This window comes from Tachyglossus aculeatus, chromosome 1 (assembly GCF_015852505.1).
Source record: "Tachyglossus aculeatus isolate mTacAcu1 chromosome 1, mTacAcu1.pri, whole genome shotgun sequence".
NCBI classification, from domain to species: domain Eukaryota; kingdom Metazoa; phylum Chordata; class Mammalia; order Monotremata; family Tachyglossidae; genus Tachyglossus; species Tachyglossus aculeatus.
Genome location: NC_052066.1, coordinates 395,504 through 411,535, shown reverse-complemented (window position 1 = coordinate 411,535; position 16,032 = coordinate 395,504). Strand labels below are relative to the sequence as shown.

At 50.7% G+C, this 16,032-nt stretch overlaps 1 protein-coding gene across 5 annotated transcripts in view; it reads right to left on the bottom strand.

Moving 5' to 3' along the window:
- The window catches only part of LOC119933402 (solute carrier family 15 member 2-like), a 100,151-nt gene that overhangs the window by 46,840 nt on the left and 37,279 nt on the right, over positions 1-16,032 (bottom strand). For all 5 annotated transcript variants that reach the window (XM_038752904.1, XM_038752922.1, XM_038752913.1 and 2 more), the window contains 2 exons: positions 8,433-8,525; positions 7,494-7,593 (listed from right to left, as the gene is read on the bottom strand). In XM_038752904.1, coding sequence (XP_038608832.1) covers positions 7,494-7,593; positions 8,433-8,525 — 193 coding nt within the window. The remainder of the gene's footprint in view (positions 1-7,493; positions 7,594-8,432; positions 8,526-16,032) is intronic.

Sequence of the window (16,032 nt, the reverse complement as noted above, 5' to 3'; positions counted from 1 at the left end):
CATGTAGTCCATTGCTTTCTTCTGCACAGTAAAACAACTTCAGTCTCTGCTGCTGTCTTTGATGAACATTTTGATCACTTGACTCTTTCCCATAATGCTGCTGCCGAGCACAGGTGAAGCAACTTTGCTTGATGCTTCGGCTTATGAGATAACTAAGGTACAGAGAAGTTAAATGAGTTGCTCAAGGTCCACACAACAGGCAACTGCTGAACCAGAATTACAACCTAGGTCCTTCTGCCTCCTAGATCCAGGTTGCTGATGAGAGACTATCTCTCAATGGCATAGCTGTAAGTTTCATCAGTGTACACATACTCTCCTACCATGATAAAGCACTGATTCATAGGCGAGGCTGTGGTACATATTAACTGCTTAACACATACCTTAAAAAGGGGGAACAGGGACTGAACGATTCTTTAGAAAAATGATCTGAGCAGTATAGTGAAGTTTGGACTGGAGAGGAGAAAGGCTGGAGGCAGGGAGGTGAGCGACGGGGCTGATGCTGTAGTTGAGATGGGAGATGACAAGTGCTTGAACCAGTGTGGTGGCAGTTTAGATGGAGTTTAGTACAGTGTGCTGCACACAGTAAGCACTGAATAAATACCACTGAATCGTTGATGGAGAGGAAGGAGTAAATTCTAGAGATGTTGTGGACAAGATTCTGTGAGTGAAGAGGTAGAATTTGGAGTCATCGCAAAGAGATGGTCATGGAAGCAAGGGGAGCAGATGAGGTCCCCGAGGGAGTGGGTGGAAATGAGGACAAGAAGGGGTCTCAGAACTGAGCCTTGAGGGATTCTTCCCACCCACCGCCCCAAAATGATTCATAAAATTTAAAGAGGGTATATGTGTGTGCTAGATGTGTATGTGAGTGTTTGTAGAAGAAGTTGGATGTGCTGTTACTACAAGGGATGAAGACTCTGGAAAAATCTGTAATTTTCACCTTGGAATGGCCTTAGTGACCCTCCCTGACATATGAAGAATGGTTTGCTCTCGCCAGAGCCGGAAACATCTGCAGGTCAGCAGAACCTGTCCCAATCAGTACCAGAGAGAGATAAAACGAGTCCGTCATGTTAAACCATTCTGGGTGTTCATAATAATAATAATAATGGCATTTATTAAGCACTTACTATGTGCCAAGCACAGTTCTAAACACTGGGGAGGTTACAAGGTAATCAGGTTGTCCCATGTGGGGCTCAAAGTCTTCATCCCCATTTTACAGATGAGGTAACTGAGGCAGAGAGAAGTTAAGTGACTTGCCCAAAGTCACACAACTGTCAACTGGTGGAGCCGGGATATGAACCCATGACCTCTGACTCCAAAGCCCGTGCTCTTTTCCACTGAGTCAAGCTGCCTCTCTAACGAAGTGCGTTCTACCAAGGGGGCCAAAGGACTTAGACCTTCGGGACCAGTCCATCATCTGACATCCAGAGCATGGTGATTTCTCAGCTGCAGATGGCCAACCCCTGCACCTTAGCCAGACCAACTAAGAGTGGGAGGAAGCGGGTGTATGTGTGTTTGGGTATGTGTTTGGCATGCATGTGTGTGTGAGGAGGTGTGTATGTGCATGAGGAGGCATGTTCACTCACTCCCATGGTGACCTCATTCGCTCCCACAGCTTCAACTATCATCTCTAAGCTGATGACACCCAAATCTACATCTCTGTCAATCAATCAATCAATCATATTTGTTGAGCGCTTACTGTGTGCAGAGCACTGTACTAAGCGCTTGGGAAGTACAAGTTGGCAACATATAGAGACAGTCCCTACCCAACAGTGGGCTCACAGTCTAAAAGGGGGAGACAGAGAACAAAACCAAACATACTAACAAAATAAAATAAATAGAATAGATATGTACAAGTAAAATAAATAAATAGAGTAATAAATATATACAAACATATATCCATATATACAGGTGCTGTGGGGAAGGGAAGGAGGTAAGATGGAGGGATGGAGAGGGGGACGAAGGGGAGAGGAAGGAAGGGGCTCAGTCTGCGAAGGCCTCCTGGAGGAGGTGAGCTCTCAGTAGGGCCTTGAAGGGAGGAAGAGAGCTAGCTTGGCGGATGGGCAGAGGGAGGGCATTCCAGGCCCGGGGGATGCCGTGGGCCGGGGGTCGATGGCGGGACAGGCGAGAACGAGTCACGGTGAGGAGATTAGCAGCAGAGGAGAGGAGGGTGCGGGGTGGGCTGTAAAAGGAGAAAAGGGAGGTGAGGTAGGAGGGGGCGAGGTGATGGACAGCCTTGAAGCCGAGGGTGAGGAGTTTCTGGCTGATGTGCAGATTGATTGGTAGCCATTGGAGATTTTTGAGAAGGGGAGTAACATGCCCAGAGCGTTTCTGGACAAAGACAATCCGGGCAGCAGCGTGAAGTATGAATTGAAGTGGGGAGAGACACGAGGATGGGAGATCAGAGAGAAGGCTGATGCAGTAATCCAGACGGGATAGGATGAGAGCTTGAACGAGCAGGGTAGCGGTATGGATGGAGAGGAAAGGGTGGATCTTGGTGATTTTGCGGAGCTGAGACCGGCAGGTTTTGGTGACAGCTTGGATGTGAGGGGTGAATGAGAGAGCGGAGTCGAGGATGACACCAAGTTTGAGGGCTTGGGAGACGGGAAGGATGGTAGTGCCATCAACAGAGATGGGAAAGTCTGGGAGAGGGCAGGGTTTGGGAGGGAAGACAAGGAGTTGAGTTTTGGACATGTTGAGTTTTAGGTGGCGGGCAGACATCCAGATGGAGATGTCCTGAAGGCAGGAGGAGATGCGAGCCTGGAGAGACGGGGAGAGATCAGGGGCAGAGATGTAGATCTGGGTGTCATCAGCGTAGAGATGATAGTTGAAGCCGTGGGAGCGAATGAGGTCACCAAGGGAGTGCGTGTAGATCGAGAACAGAAGGGGACCAAGCACTGACCCTTGGGGAACCCCCACAGTAAGGGGATGGGAGGGGGAGGAGGAGCCTGCAAAAGAGACTGAGAATGAACGACCGGAGAGATAAGAGGAGAACCAGGAGAGGATGGAGTCTGTGAAGCCAAGGTCAGATAGCGTGTTAAGGAGAAGGGGGTGGTCCACAGTGTCGAAGGCAGCTGAGAGGTCGAGGATCTCTGTCCCTGCTCTCTCTCCCTCCCTTCAGGCTCTTGTCTCCTCCTGCCTTCAAGACATTTCTATCTGGGTGTCTGCCCACCATCTAAAACTCAATATGTTCAAGACTGAACTCCTTATCTTCGCTCCCAAACCCTGCCCTCTCCCTGACTTTCCCATCACTGTTGATGGCATTACCATCCTTCTCATCTCACAAGCCCGCAACGTTGGTGTCATCCTCGACTCCGCTCTCTCGTTCACCCCTTACATCCAATCCATCACCAAAACCTGCCAGTCTCACCTCCACAACGCCAAGATCTGCCCTTTCCTCTCCATCCAAACTGCTACCCTGCTCGTTCAGTCTCTCATCTTATCCTGACTGGATTACTGCATCAGCCTCCTCTCTGACCTCCCATCCTCCTGTCTCTCCCCACTTCAATCTATACTTCATGCTGCTGCCCAGATCATCTTTGTGCAGAAACACTTTGGGCATGTTACGCCCCTCCTCAAAAATCTCCAGTGGTTATCAATCAACCTACGCATCAGGCAAAAACTCCTCACTCTCGGCTTCAAGGCTGTCCATCACCTCACCCCCTCCTACCTCACCTCCCTTCTCTCCTTCTCCAGCCCAGCCTGCACCCTCTGCTCCTCTGCTGCTAACCTCCTCACTGGGCCTCGTTCTCGCCTGTCCCACCATCAACCACCGGCCCACGTCCTCCCCCTGGCCTGGAATGCCCTCCCTGCGCACATTCGCCAAGCTAGCTCTCTTCCTCCCTTCAAAGCCCTACTGAGAGCTCACCTCCTCCAGAAGGCCTTCCCAGACTGAGCCCCCTCCTTCCTCTACCCCTCCTCCCCCTCCCCATCCCCCCACCTTACCTCCTTCCCCTCCCCACAGCACCTGTATACATGGTTGTACCTATTTATTACTCTATTTATTCTACTTGTATGTATTTACTATTAAATTAATTTTATTTTGTTAATATGTTTTGTTTTGTTGTCTGTCTCCCCCTTCTAGACTGTGAGCCCGCTGTTGGGTAGGGACCGTCTCTATATGTTGCCAACTTGTACTTCCCAAGCAGTTAGTACAGTGCTCTGCACACAGTAAGAGCTCAATAAATATGACTGACTGAATGAATGAATGTATGTGTGTGAAGTGGCTTGTGTTGGTGTGTGTGTGTGGTTTGTGTGGGGGTGTGTGTGAGTGTGTTAGAGAATCATACATGAGTAGACAAAGAATGAATCCATATAACTGTGATTTGCTAGGTTCATCAGATCCAAATCCTAGTAATGGGAAACTGTCATAGAAAATGAAGGGATGGGAGGCATTCATTCATTCATTCAATCGTATTTATTGAGTGCTTACTATGTGCAGAGCACTGTACTAAGTGCTGGCTACCAATCAACCTGCGCATCAGGCAAAACCTCCTCACTCTCAGCTTCAAGGCTCTCCATCACCTTGCTCCCTCCTACCTCACCTCCCTTCTTTCCTTCTACAGCCCAGCCTGCACCCTCCACTCCTCTGCCGCTAACCTCCTCACTGTGCCTCGTTCTCACCTGTCCCGCCGTCGATCCCAGGCCCACATCCTCCCCCTGGCCTGGAATGCCCTCCCTCCACACACCGCCAAGCTAGCTCTCTTCCTCCCTTCAAAGCCCTACTGAGAGCTCACCTCCTCCAGGAGGTCTTCCCAGACTGAGTCCCCTTCTTCCTCTCTCCCTCCCCATCCCCGCCCCCCTACCTCCTTTCCCTCCCCACAGCACCTGTATATATGTTTGTACAGATTTATTACTCTATTTATTTTACTTGTACATATTTACTATTCTATTTATTTTATTTTGTTAATATGTTTTGTTTTGTTGTGTGTCTTCCCCTTCTAGACTGTGAGCCCGCTATTGGGTACGGACCTTCTCTATATGTTGCCAACTTGTACTTCCCAAGCGCTTAGTACAGTGCTCTGCACACAGTAAGCACTCAATAAATAAGATTGAATGAATGAATAAGTGCTTGGAAAGTACAATTTGGCAACAGGTAGAGATAACCCCTACCCAACAATGGGCTCACAGTCTAGAAGTTAACTTTAGAGTTATAGAATTAGAGAACCCAAATGAACTGCACTAGGAGATAGAGGGATGATTCACACATATATATTAGAATCACAGTATCTTGTTTCAAAATGTACTTAAAATATATGTTGAGAAGCAAAATGGCCTAGTGAATAGAGCACAGACCTGGAAGTGAGAGCTCACCTGAGAGCTCACTTCCTCCAGGAGGCCATCCCAGACTGGGCCCCCTTTTTCCTCTCCTCCTCCCCTCCCAATCGCCCCTCCTCCCTCTGCCCTACCTCCTTTCCGTCCCCACAGCACTTGTATATATTTGTACATATTTATTATTCTATTTATTTTACTTGTACACTTGTCCTTGGTGTCATCCTCGACTCCGCTCTCTCATTCACCCCACACATCCAATCCATCACCAAACCTGCCGGTCTCACCTCCACAACATCGCCAAGATCCGCCCTTTCCTCTCCATCCAAACCGCTACCTTGCTGGTTCAATCTCTCATCCTATCCCGACTGCATTACTGCCTCAGCCTCCTCTCTGGTCTCCCATCCTCCTGTCTCTCCCCACTTCAGTCTATACTTCCCTCTGCTGCCCGGATTATCTTTGTACAGAAATGCTCTGGGCATGTTATTCCCCTCCTCAAAAATTTCCAGTGGTTGCCTGTCAACCTACGAATCAAGCAAAAACTTCTCACTCTCGGTTTCAAGGCTGTCAATTCACCTCGCTCCCTCCTACCTCACCTCCCTTCTCTCCTTCTCCGGCCCAGCCTGCACCCTCCACTCCTCTGCCGCTAACCTCCTCACTGTGCCTCGTTCTCGCCTGTCCCACTGTCGACCCCCAGTCCCCATCCTTCCCCTGGCCTGGAATGTCCTCCCTCCACACATCTGCCAAGCTAGCTCTCTTCCTCCCTTCAAAGTCCTAATGAGAGCTCACCTCCTCCAGGAGGCCTTCCCAGACTGAGCCCCCTTTTTCCTCTCCTCCTCCCCATTCCCCCCGCCCTACCTTCTTCCCCTCCCCACAGCACTTGTACATATTTGTACAGATTTATTACTCTATTTATTTTACTGGTGCATATTTACTATTCTATTTATTTTGTTAATGAAGTGCATATAGCTATAATTCTATTTGTTCTGACGATTTTGACACCAGTCTATATGTTTTGTTACGTTATCTGTCTCCCCCTTCTAGACTGTGAGCCCGTTGTTGGGTAGGGACCGTCTCTATATGTTGCCGACTTGTACTCCCCAAGTGCTTAGTACAGTGTTCTGCACACAGTAAATGCTCAATAAATACGATTGAATGAATGAATTCATTAACAAAAACCATTTCCCCGCTCTGACGGTAAGCTCGCTGTGGGCAGGGAATGTATTTGTTTATTGTTGTATTGTACTCTCCCAAGCACTTAGTACAGTGCTCTGCTCAATAAATACGATTGAATGAATGAATAAAAAGAAGTGTGGCAGAGCAGTGGAGACACTTCCACTTTTCCCCTCCAGAGCAGGTGTCTTCTTTGACGCCTGGCCCCTTCCCTGCATGTGCCTGCATTGCAAAGCACTCTGGGATCATTTGTAAAAGGAGCCTGCCACCCTTCACTGCAGTTTAGGGAAGTGCCTGGAAGCTGGGCCTGGCATGATTCCCTTCCCATGCAAATAGTTCCGTCATTTCTTAGGTCTTCTGGGTCCCCTTCTATTATTCATCTGCACTCATTTCCTAAGAGGACTCATTCGTGCCATGGCTTTGTGGGCAGGGAATATGTTTGTTAACTGTTTGCTAACTGTTAATTGTTGTGTTGTACTCTCTCAAATGCTCAGTGAATTGCCGTGCACTTCGTAAGCACTCAATGAATACAACTGATTGATTGATTGAAATGGCAGAGTCAGGATTAGAACCCAGGTCCTTCTGAGCACAGAGCACAGAGCACAGGTCCTTCTGAGCACAGAGACCCGTGCTCTTTCCACTAAGCCACGCTGCTTCTGAAGTATCCATATATATTCTGGGGATCCTAGGACCCCTCAACCTCCCTACAGCCAATCAGAAACCTAAGAGTCTTGGCAGGGTTCCATGCACAGGGAGGAACCCCAAAAACGACAGGGTCCCGGCAGGTAGACTCCTCCCCAGCCCGCCCACCCCGAGCCCTGCAGACACCCAAGAGCTCCTGCCATCAAACCTCAATTTCCAGGAGTCCAAAGGACCCGAGCATTGGCTCTGCAGGTTGGGGGGGCCACTGGAGGCCATTATCTAGAGAAGTGCTATGGGCCACCTCCCGGGTGGACCAGCCCATTCCTCCCTCTGAGGCCAATCTCCCCCACCCACCCACTCCTCCCTCCTTGAAAGGTAAATCAAAGAGACGGAAGATGCTCCAGTCTTACTTGCTGTTCGTGAAACTGATCTCCAATGAACGCTAATACGCAGGGCTTTATGGTCCCTGCCCCTAAGGCGAGCAGAAATAGGCTTAGCACAGCCAGGAACCTGCCAAGGAGACACAGGACAGAAACTGTTGGTGTTGGGCACTGCTGGAGTGAGGTAGGAGGGTTTACTGAGCACCCATGGAGAGCTATGCGCCGTACTAGGTACTTGGAAAGTACAAGACAGGGGGCGGTCATGTCTCCGGCTGCCGGGACTCCGATGTGGGGCTCATTCAGGCCCCAGCTCCCCCCTAAAAGCCCACTCTGGGGCCTGGGACCACTGTCCGGTCGACTTTCCTGGGGAGGTCCCAGACACCCGGGGTGAGAATAGCTGCTCATTGGCTGCTCAGGCAGGAAGAGCGGGATGACTGACTGCAGGGGCCTGGGGGGATGACAGATAGCAGGTGGACAGGCCCATAGACAGAAAGGCATCGCCTCAGTCTCCTACCCCAAGACCTGGGCCTCTCTGCCCCTCCCCGCATCCTTCTCCCTTGCGCCATCAGAGCTTCCCCTGGTCCATCCATCCTTCACCATTCCCCAGGCCCCGGGTGGGTCAGGAGTCGGGGCAACCCATCCAGCCACCCAGGAGGGGTCGGGCAGTGGGGAGGGTTCCGGCTCAGGGCAGCCGGGCCCAAGGGAAGGCCATGGAAGCTGGGGAACCGCCCAACAGTCCGGGGCCAGGGAGATGGGCCCCTGCCGAGGACCTCTTCCAGCCTGACCTCCCAGGCCTGCACCCCTCTGCAGTGGACCCCGCTGCAGCCCAGGCCGCATCTCTGTGCGGCCTGGCCACCAGTCCAGCCCACCAGCAGGACCATCTGGCCATTCGCTCAGACCCTCGGAGTCCCTTGCAGCAGGTGTACAGCCCAGGGTGGGAGCCCCTCCGACCGATCATTGGGCACTCACGTGTGGATCACCTGGCCTCCTTCCAGGGGCACTGCACTGAGGATGAGCAGCATCTGGCCCAGTAAGTACACGCCATGGAACGAGGCGATCGTGCTGGGGAGACAACATGGGGGGAATGATGCTGACCTCTGCCCTCGGGGGCTCAGCCCCACCCAAGACCCCTCATCAAGGACCGGAAGGCTTGTCTTCTCTCCATGGATCTGACCCGAAGAGACTGGCAAGTGGCATACGAGCCTGGCTGGGGCAGACTGATGGGCTCAGAGAAGTGCCTGGCCCAGAGCTCTGTACACATAGGCGACCTATCATAATGGTGGCATTTGTTGAGTGCCTACTATGTGCCAGGCACCGTACCAAGTGCTGGGGTAGGTTCAAGATAATCAGGAGGACAGAGTTCCTGTCCCATACGGGGCTTACATCCTAAGTGGCAACTTGTTGCCAACTTGTACTTCCCAAGCACTTAGTACAGTACTCTGCATACAGTAAGCACTCAATAAATACGATTGAATGAATAAGTGGGGGGGGGAGAGGAGGCACTGAATCCCATTTTACAGATAAGGAAACTGAGGTGCCGGGAAGTGAAGCAATTGGTCTGCGGTCACCCAGCATGCGAGTGGGGAAGCTGGGAGCCCAGGTCACCTGACCCCAGGCCCAGGCTCTTTCCACTAAGCTACACTGTTTCATGCACTGCCCAAGAAATGCTACTAAATGATTGAATGAGTGAATGAATGAACAAATGAATGAGTGAATGGATGAATGGATGAATAACTGAAAGGAACACACAAGAAATCTCCGAGCTTTAACTGATATTCATCATCATCATCATCAATCGTATTTATTGAACGCTTACTATGTGCAGAGCACTGTACTAAGCGCTTGGGAAGTACAAATTGGCAACATATAGAGACAGTCCCTACCCAACAGTGGGCTCACAGTCTAAAAGGGGGAGACAGAGAACAAAACCAAACATACTAACAAAATAAAATAAATAGAATAGATATGTACAACTAAAATAAATAAATAAATAAATAGAGTAATAAATATGTACAAACATATATACATATATACAGGTGCTGTGGGGAAGGGAAGGAGGTAAGATGGGGGGATGGAGAGGGGAACGAGGGGGAGAGGAAGGAAGGGGCTCAGTCTGGGAAGGCCTCCTGGAGGAGGTGAGCTCTCAGTAGGGCCTTGAAGGGAGGAAGAGAGCTAGCTTGGCAGATGGGCAGAGGGAGGGCATTCCAGGCCCGGGGGGATGATGTGGGCCGGGGGTTGATGGCGGGACAGGCGAGAGCGAGGTACGGTGAGGAGATCAGTGGTGGAGGAGCGGAGGGTGCGGACTGGGCTGTAGAAGGAGAGAAGGGAGGTGAGGTAGGAGGGGGCGCGGTGATGGACAGCCTTGAAGCCCAGGGTGAGGAGTTTCTGCCTGATGTGCAGATTGATTGGTAGCCACTGGAGATTTTTGAGGAGGGGAGTGATATGCCCAGAGCGTTTCTGGACAAAGATAATCCGGACAGCAGCATGAAGTCTAAACACCATGCCAACCTTGTTCACTTCAAGTTTATCCTTTCCTGCCTTAACTCAGCCCTCTCTTCTGCCAGACAAAACTATTTCTCCTCCCTTATTGACACCCATGCCCATCACCCCCGCCAGCTCTTCCGTACATTCAACTCCCTTCTCAGGCCCCTGGTTCCTCCCCCTCCTCCTTCCCTCACCCCCAATGATCTGGCCTCCTACTTCATTAGCAAAATTAAATCCATCAGGTCCGACCTCCCCAAAGTCTCTTCCCCCCTTTCTCCATCCCCCCGGCTCTCAACACGCTCTGCTACTCTCCCATCCTTCCCAGCGGTATCCTCAGAGGAACTCTCCTCCCTCCTCTCAAGTGCTACTCCGGCCACCTGTGCTTCTGACCCCATTCCCTCTCATCTTATGAAATCTCTCGCTCCATCCCTTCTCCCCTCCTTAACTTCCATCTTCAACCGCTCACTCTCCACTGGCTCCTTCCCCTCTGCCTTCAAACATGCCCATGTCTCTCCCATCCTAAAAAAACCCCTCTCTTGACCCCACCTCACCTTCTAGTTATCGTCCCATATCCCTCCTACCATTCCTTTCCAAACTCCTTGAACGAGTTGTCTACACGCGCTGCCTAGAATTCCTCAACAACAACTCTCTCCTCGACCCCCTCCAGTCTGGCTTCCGTCCCCTTCATTCCACGGAAACTGCCCTCTCAAAGGTCACCAATGACCTCCTGCTTGCCAAATCCAACGGCTCATATTCTGTCCTAATCCTCCTCGACCTCTCAGCTGCCTTTGACACTGTGGACCACCCCCTTCTCCTCAACACGCTATCTGACCTTGGCTTCACAGACTCCGTCCTCTCCTGGTTCTCCTCTTATCTCTCCGGTCGTTCTTTCTCAGTCTCTTTTGCAGGCTCCTCCTCCCCCCTCCCATCCCCTTACTGTGGGGGTTCCCCAAGGTTCAGTGCTTGGTCCCCTTCTGTTCTCGATCTACACTCACTCCCTTGGTGACCTCATTCGCTCCCACGGCTTCAACTATCATCTCTACGCTGATGACACCCAGATCTACATCTCTGCCCCTGCTCTCTCCCCCTCCCTCCAGGCTCGCATCTTCTCCTGCCTTCAGGACATCACCATCTGGATGTCCGCCCGTCACCTAAAGCTCAACATGTCGAAGACTGAGCTCCTTGTCTTCCCTCCCAAACCTTGTCCTCTCCCTGACTTTCCCATCTCTGTTGATGGCACTACCATCCTTCCCGTCTCACAAGCCCGCAAACTTGGTGTCATCCTCGACTCCGCTCTCTCATTCACACCTCACATCCAAGCCGTCACCAAAACCTGCCGGTCTCAGCTCCGCAACATTGCCAAGATCTGCCCTTTCCTCTCCATCCAAACTGCTACCCTGCTCATTCAAGCTCTCATCCTATCCCGTCTGGACTGCTGCACCAGCCTTCTCTCTGATCTCCCATCCTCGTGTCTCTCTCCACTTCAATCCATACTTCATGCTGCTGCCCAGATTGTCTTTGTCCAGAAACGCTCTGGGCATATTACTCCCCTCCTCAAAAATCTCCAGTGGCTACCAATCAATCTGCACATCAGGCAGAAACTCCTCACCCTGGGCTTCAAGGCTCTCCATCACCTCGCCCCCTCCTACCTCACCTCCCTTCTCTCCTTCTACTGCCCAGCCCGCAACCTCCGCTCCTCCACCGCTGATCTCCTCACTGTACCTCGCTCTCGCCTGTCCCGCCGTCGACCCCCGGCCCACGTCATCCCCCGGGCCTGGAATGCCCTCCCTCTGCCCCTCCGCCAAGCTAGCTCTCTTCCTCCCTTCAAGGCCCTACTGAGAGCTCACCTCCTCCAGGAGGCCTTCCCAGACTGAGCCCCTTCCTTCCTCTCCCCCTCGTTCCCCTCTCGATCCCCCCATCTTACCTCCTTCCCTTCCCCACAGCACCTGTATATATGTATATATGGTTGTACATATTTATTACTCTATTTATTTATTTATTTGTTTATTTTACTAGTACATTTCTATCCTATTTATTTTATTTTGTTGGTATGTTTGGTTCTGTTCTCTGTCTCCCCCTTTTAGACTGTGAGCCCACTGCTGGTTAGGGACTGTCTCTATGTGTTGCCAATTTGTACTTCCCAAGCGCTTAGTACAGTGCTCTGCACATAGTAAGCGCTCAATAAATACGATTGATTGATTGATTGATTGATTGAAGTATGGATTGAAGTGGAGAGAGACACGAGAATGGGAGATCAGAGAGAAGGCTGATGCAGTAGTCCAGACAGGATAGGATGAGAGCTTGAATGAGCAGGGTAGCGGTTGGGATGGAGAGGATATTATGCCTTTTTGTGGTGTCTTCTTCAAAGACACAGGACATTTATGTATATTGAAGCTTCTTGTAGAGAGGGGACAGGCCACTTCTTATTCTCTACTTCCTAAGAGTCTGGCACAGGGCACCTCATCAAGTTTTGTATTGCTTTGGTACCCATTAAGCACTTATCATGTGAAAAGCACTGATCTAAGCACTGGGCTAGGTACAAGCTAATCAGATTGTACATAGTCCCTGACCGACAAGGGGATTTCAGTCTATGGACTGATGAGGAAACTGAGACCCAGAGAAGCAGAGTGACTTGCTCAAGGTCACACAGCAGACAAGTGACAGTACGGGGTTTAGAACCAGGTTCACTGACTCCCAGGCCAGGGCTCTTTTTACTAGGCGACAATGCTTCTCCTGTTTCTCCACATGGTGTTCAATAAATAAATAAATATATGTTGCCAACTTGTATTTCCCAAGCACTTAGTACAGTGCTCTGCACACAGTAAGCGCTCAATAAATACTACTGAATGAATGAATAAATGCTACTGCTATTACCGTGGAATTGCCACCATAGGGGTTCTGTGGGTCCGGGCCTGGTGTACTGCAGTTGGCAAACCAAGGCCTCTCAGGAAGAATGTGACAAAGCCAGGGATTGGGAGGAAAGGAGTCCCAGGTGACTGGGGGATGGAGCAGATTTCATCTCAGGACAGGCTGGCTGGGGGGTTGGGAAAGACAGAGGTTTCTGGATGAGTCCCAAATCTACAACTCCAGCCCTGATCTCCCTCCCTCTCTGCAGTCGTGCATTTCCTCCTGCCTTCAAGATATCTCTACTTGGATGTCCTCCCTTCACCTCAAACTGAACACGTCAAAAACAGAACTTTTTATCTTTCCACCTAAACTCTGTCTTCCCCATGACTTTCCTGTCACTGTGGACTGCATCACCATTCTTCCTATCTCACAAACCCAGAGCGTCGGTGTTGACATCAACTCATCTCTCTCATTCCACCCATATATTCATTCATTCAATTGTATTTATTGAGCGCTGACTGTGTGCAGAGCACTGTACTAAGCGCTTGAAAAAGTATGCCACGACAATAAACAGTGATATTCCCTGCCCCCAGCAAGCTCACAGTCTAGCTCACAGTCTCAACTCATGAAATCTCTCGCTCCGTCCCTTCTCCCCTCCTTAACTTCCATCTTCAACCGTTCACTCTCCACTGGTCTTCTAGACTGTGAGCCCACTGTTGGGTAGGGACTGTCTCTATATGTTGCCAACTTGTACTTCCCAAGCGCTTAGTACAGTGTTCTGCACACAGTAAGCACTCAATGAATAGGATTGATTGATTGGTTCCTTCCCCTCTGCCTTCAAACATGCCCATGTCTCTCCCATCCTAAAAAAACCCTCTCTTGACCCCACCTCACCTTCTCATTATCGCCCCATATCCCTCCTACCGTTCCTTTCCAAACTCCTTGAACGAGTTGTCTACACGCGCTGCCTCGAATTCCTCAACACCAACTCTCTCCTTGACCCCCTCCAGTCTGGCTTCCGTCCCCTACATTCCATGGAAACTGCCATCTCAAAGGTCACCAATGACCTCCTGCTTGCCAAATCCAACGGCTCATACTCTATCCTAATCCTCCTCGACCTCTCAGCTGCCTTTGACACTGTGGACCACCCCCTTCTCCTCAACACGCTATCCAACCTCGGCTTCACAGACTCCGTCCTCTCCTGGTTCTCCTCTTATCTGTCCGATCGTTCATTCTCAGTCTCTTTTGCAGGCTCCTCCTCCCCCTCCCATCCTCTTACTGTGGGGGTTCCCCGAGGTTCAGTGCTCGGTCCCCTTCTGTTCTCGATCTACACTCACTCCCTTGGTGACCTCATTCGCTCCCACGGCTTCAACTATCATCTCTACACTGATGACACCCAGATCTACATCTCCGCCCCTGTTCTCTCCCCCTCTCTCCAGGCTCGCATCTCCTCCTGCCTTCAGGACATCTCCATCTGGATGTCTGTCCGCCACCTAAAACTCAACATGTCCAAGACTGAACTCCTTGTCTTCCCTCCCAAACCCTGCCCTCTCCCCGACTTTTCCATCTCTGTTGATGGCACTACCATCCTTCCCGTCTCACAAGCCCGCAACCTTGGTGTCATCCTCGACTCTGCTCTCTCATTCACCCCTCACATCCAAGCCGTCACCAAAACCAGCCGGTCTCAGCTCCACAACATTGCCAAGATCTGCCCTTTCCTCTCCATCCAAACTGCAACCCTACTCGTTCGAGCTCTCATCCTATCCTTTCTGGACTACTACAACAGCCTCCTCTCTGATCTCCTATCCTCCTGTCTCTCCCCACTTCAATCCATACTTCACACCGCTGCCCGGATTGTCTTTGTCCAGAAATGCTCTGGGCATGTTACTCCCCTCCTCAAAAATCTCCAGTGGCTGCCAATCAATCTGCACATCAGGCAGAAACTCCTCACCCTTGGCTTCAAGGCTGTACATTACCTCGCTCCCTCCTACCTCACCTCCCTTCTCTCCTTCTACAGCCCAGCCCGCGCCCTCCGCTCCTCTGCCGCAAATTTCCTCACCGTGCCTCGTTCTCACCTGTCCCGCCGTCGACCCCCGGCCCACGTCATCCCCCGGCCTGGAATGCCCTCCCTTTGCCCATCCACCAAGCTAGCTCTCTTCCTCCCTTAAAGGCCCTACTGAGAGCTCACCTCCTCCAGGAGGCCTTCCCAGACTGAGCCCCTTCCTTCCTCTCCCCCTCGTCCCCCTCTCCATCCCCTCATCTTACCTCCTTCCCTTCCCCACAGCACCCGTATATATGTATATATGTTTGTACATATTTCTTACTCTATTTATTTATTTATTTATTTATTTTACTTGTACATATCTATTCTATTTATTTTATTTTGTTAATATGTTTGGTTTTGTTCTCTGTCTTCCCCTTCTAGACTGTGAGCCCACTGTTGGGTAGGGACTGTCTCTATATGTTGCCAACGTGTACTTCCCAAGTGCTTAGTACAGTGCTCTGCACACAGTAAGCTCTCAATAAATACGATTGATTGATTGATTGATTGATAGAGTAGGGGAGACAGACATAAATTGAATTAAATAAAATTACAGATATGAACATGAGTGCCTTGGGGCTGGAACGGGGGAAGAGCAACGGGAGCAATTCAGGCAACACAGAAGGGAGGGGGAGCTGAGGAAAAGTGGAGCTTAGTCTGGGAAGGCCTCTTGGAGGAGATGTGCCTTCAATAAGGCTTTAAAGGGGGTGGGGGGGGAGGGAGGGAGTGGTTGTCTGTCGGATTAAAGAAGGCAGGGCATTCCAGGCCAGAAGCAGGACATGGACTAGGGGTCAGCAGTGAGACAGGTGAGACTGAGGCACAGTGAGAAGGTTAGCACTGGAGGAGCGAAGTGTACGGGCTGGGTTGTAGAAGGAAAGAAGTGAGGTGAGGTAGGAGTGGGCAAGGTGATGGAGGGCTTTAAAGTCAATAGAAAGGAATTTTCGTTTGATACAGAGGTGGATGGGCAACCACTGGAGTGTTTTGAGGAGTGAGTTGACATGTTCAGAACGTTTTGTGTAGAAGAATGATCTGCGCAGCAGAGTGATGTATAGACTGGAGTGGGGAGAGACAGGAGGCTGGGAGATCAGCATGGAGGCTGATGCAGTAATCCAGAAAGGATAGGAGGAGTGATTGTATTAACATATAGCAGTATCGATGGGAGAGGAAAAAGCAGATTTTAATGATGTTGTGAAGGTG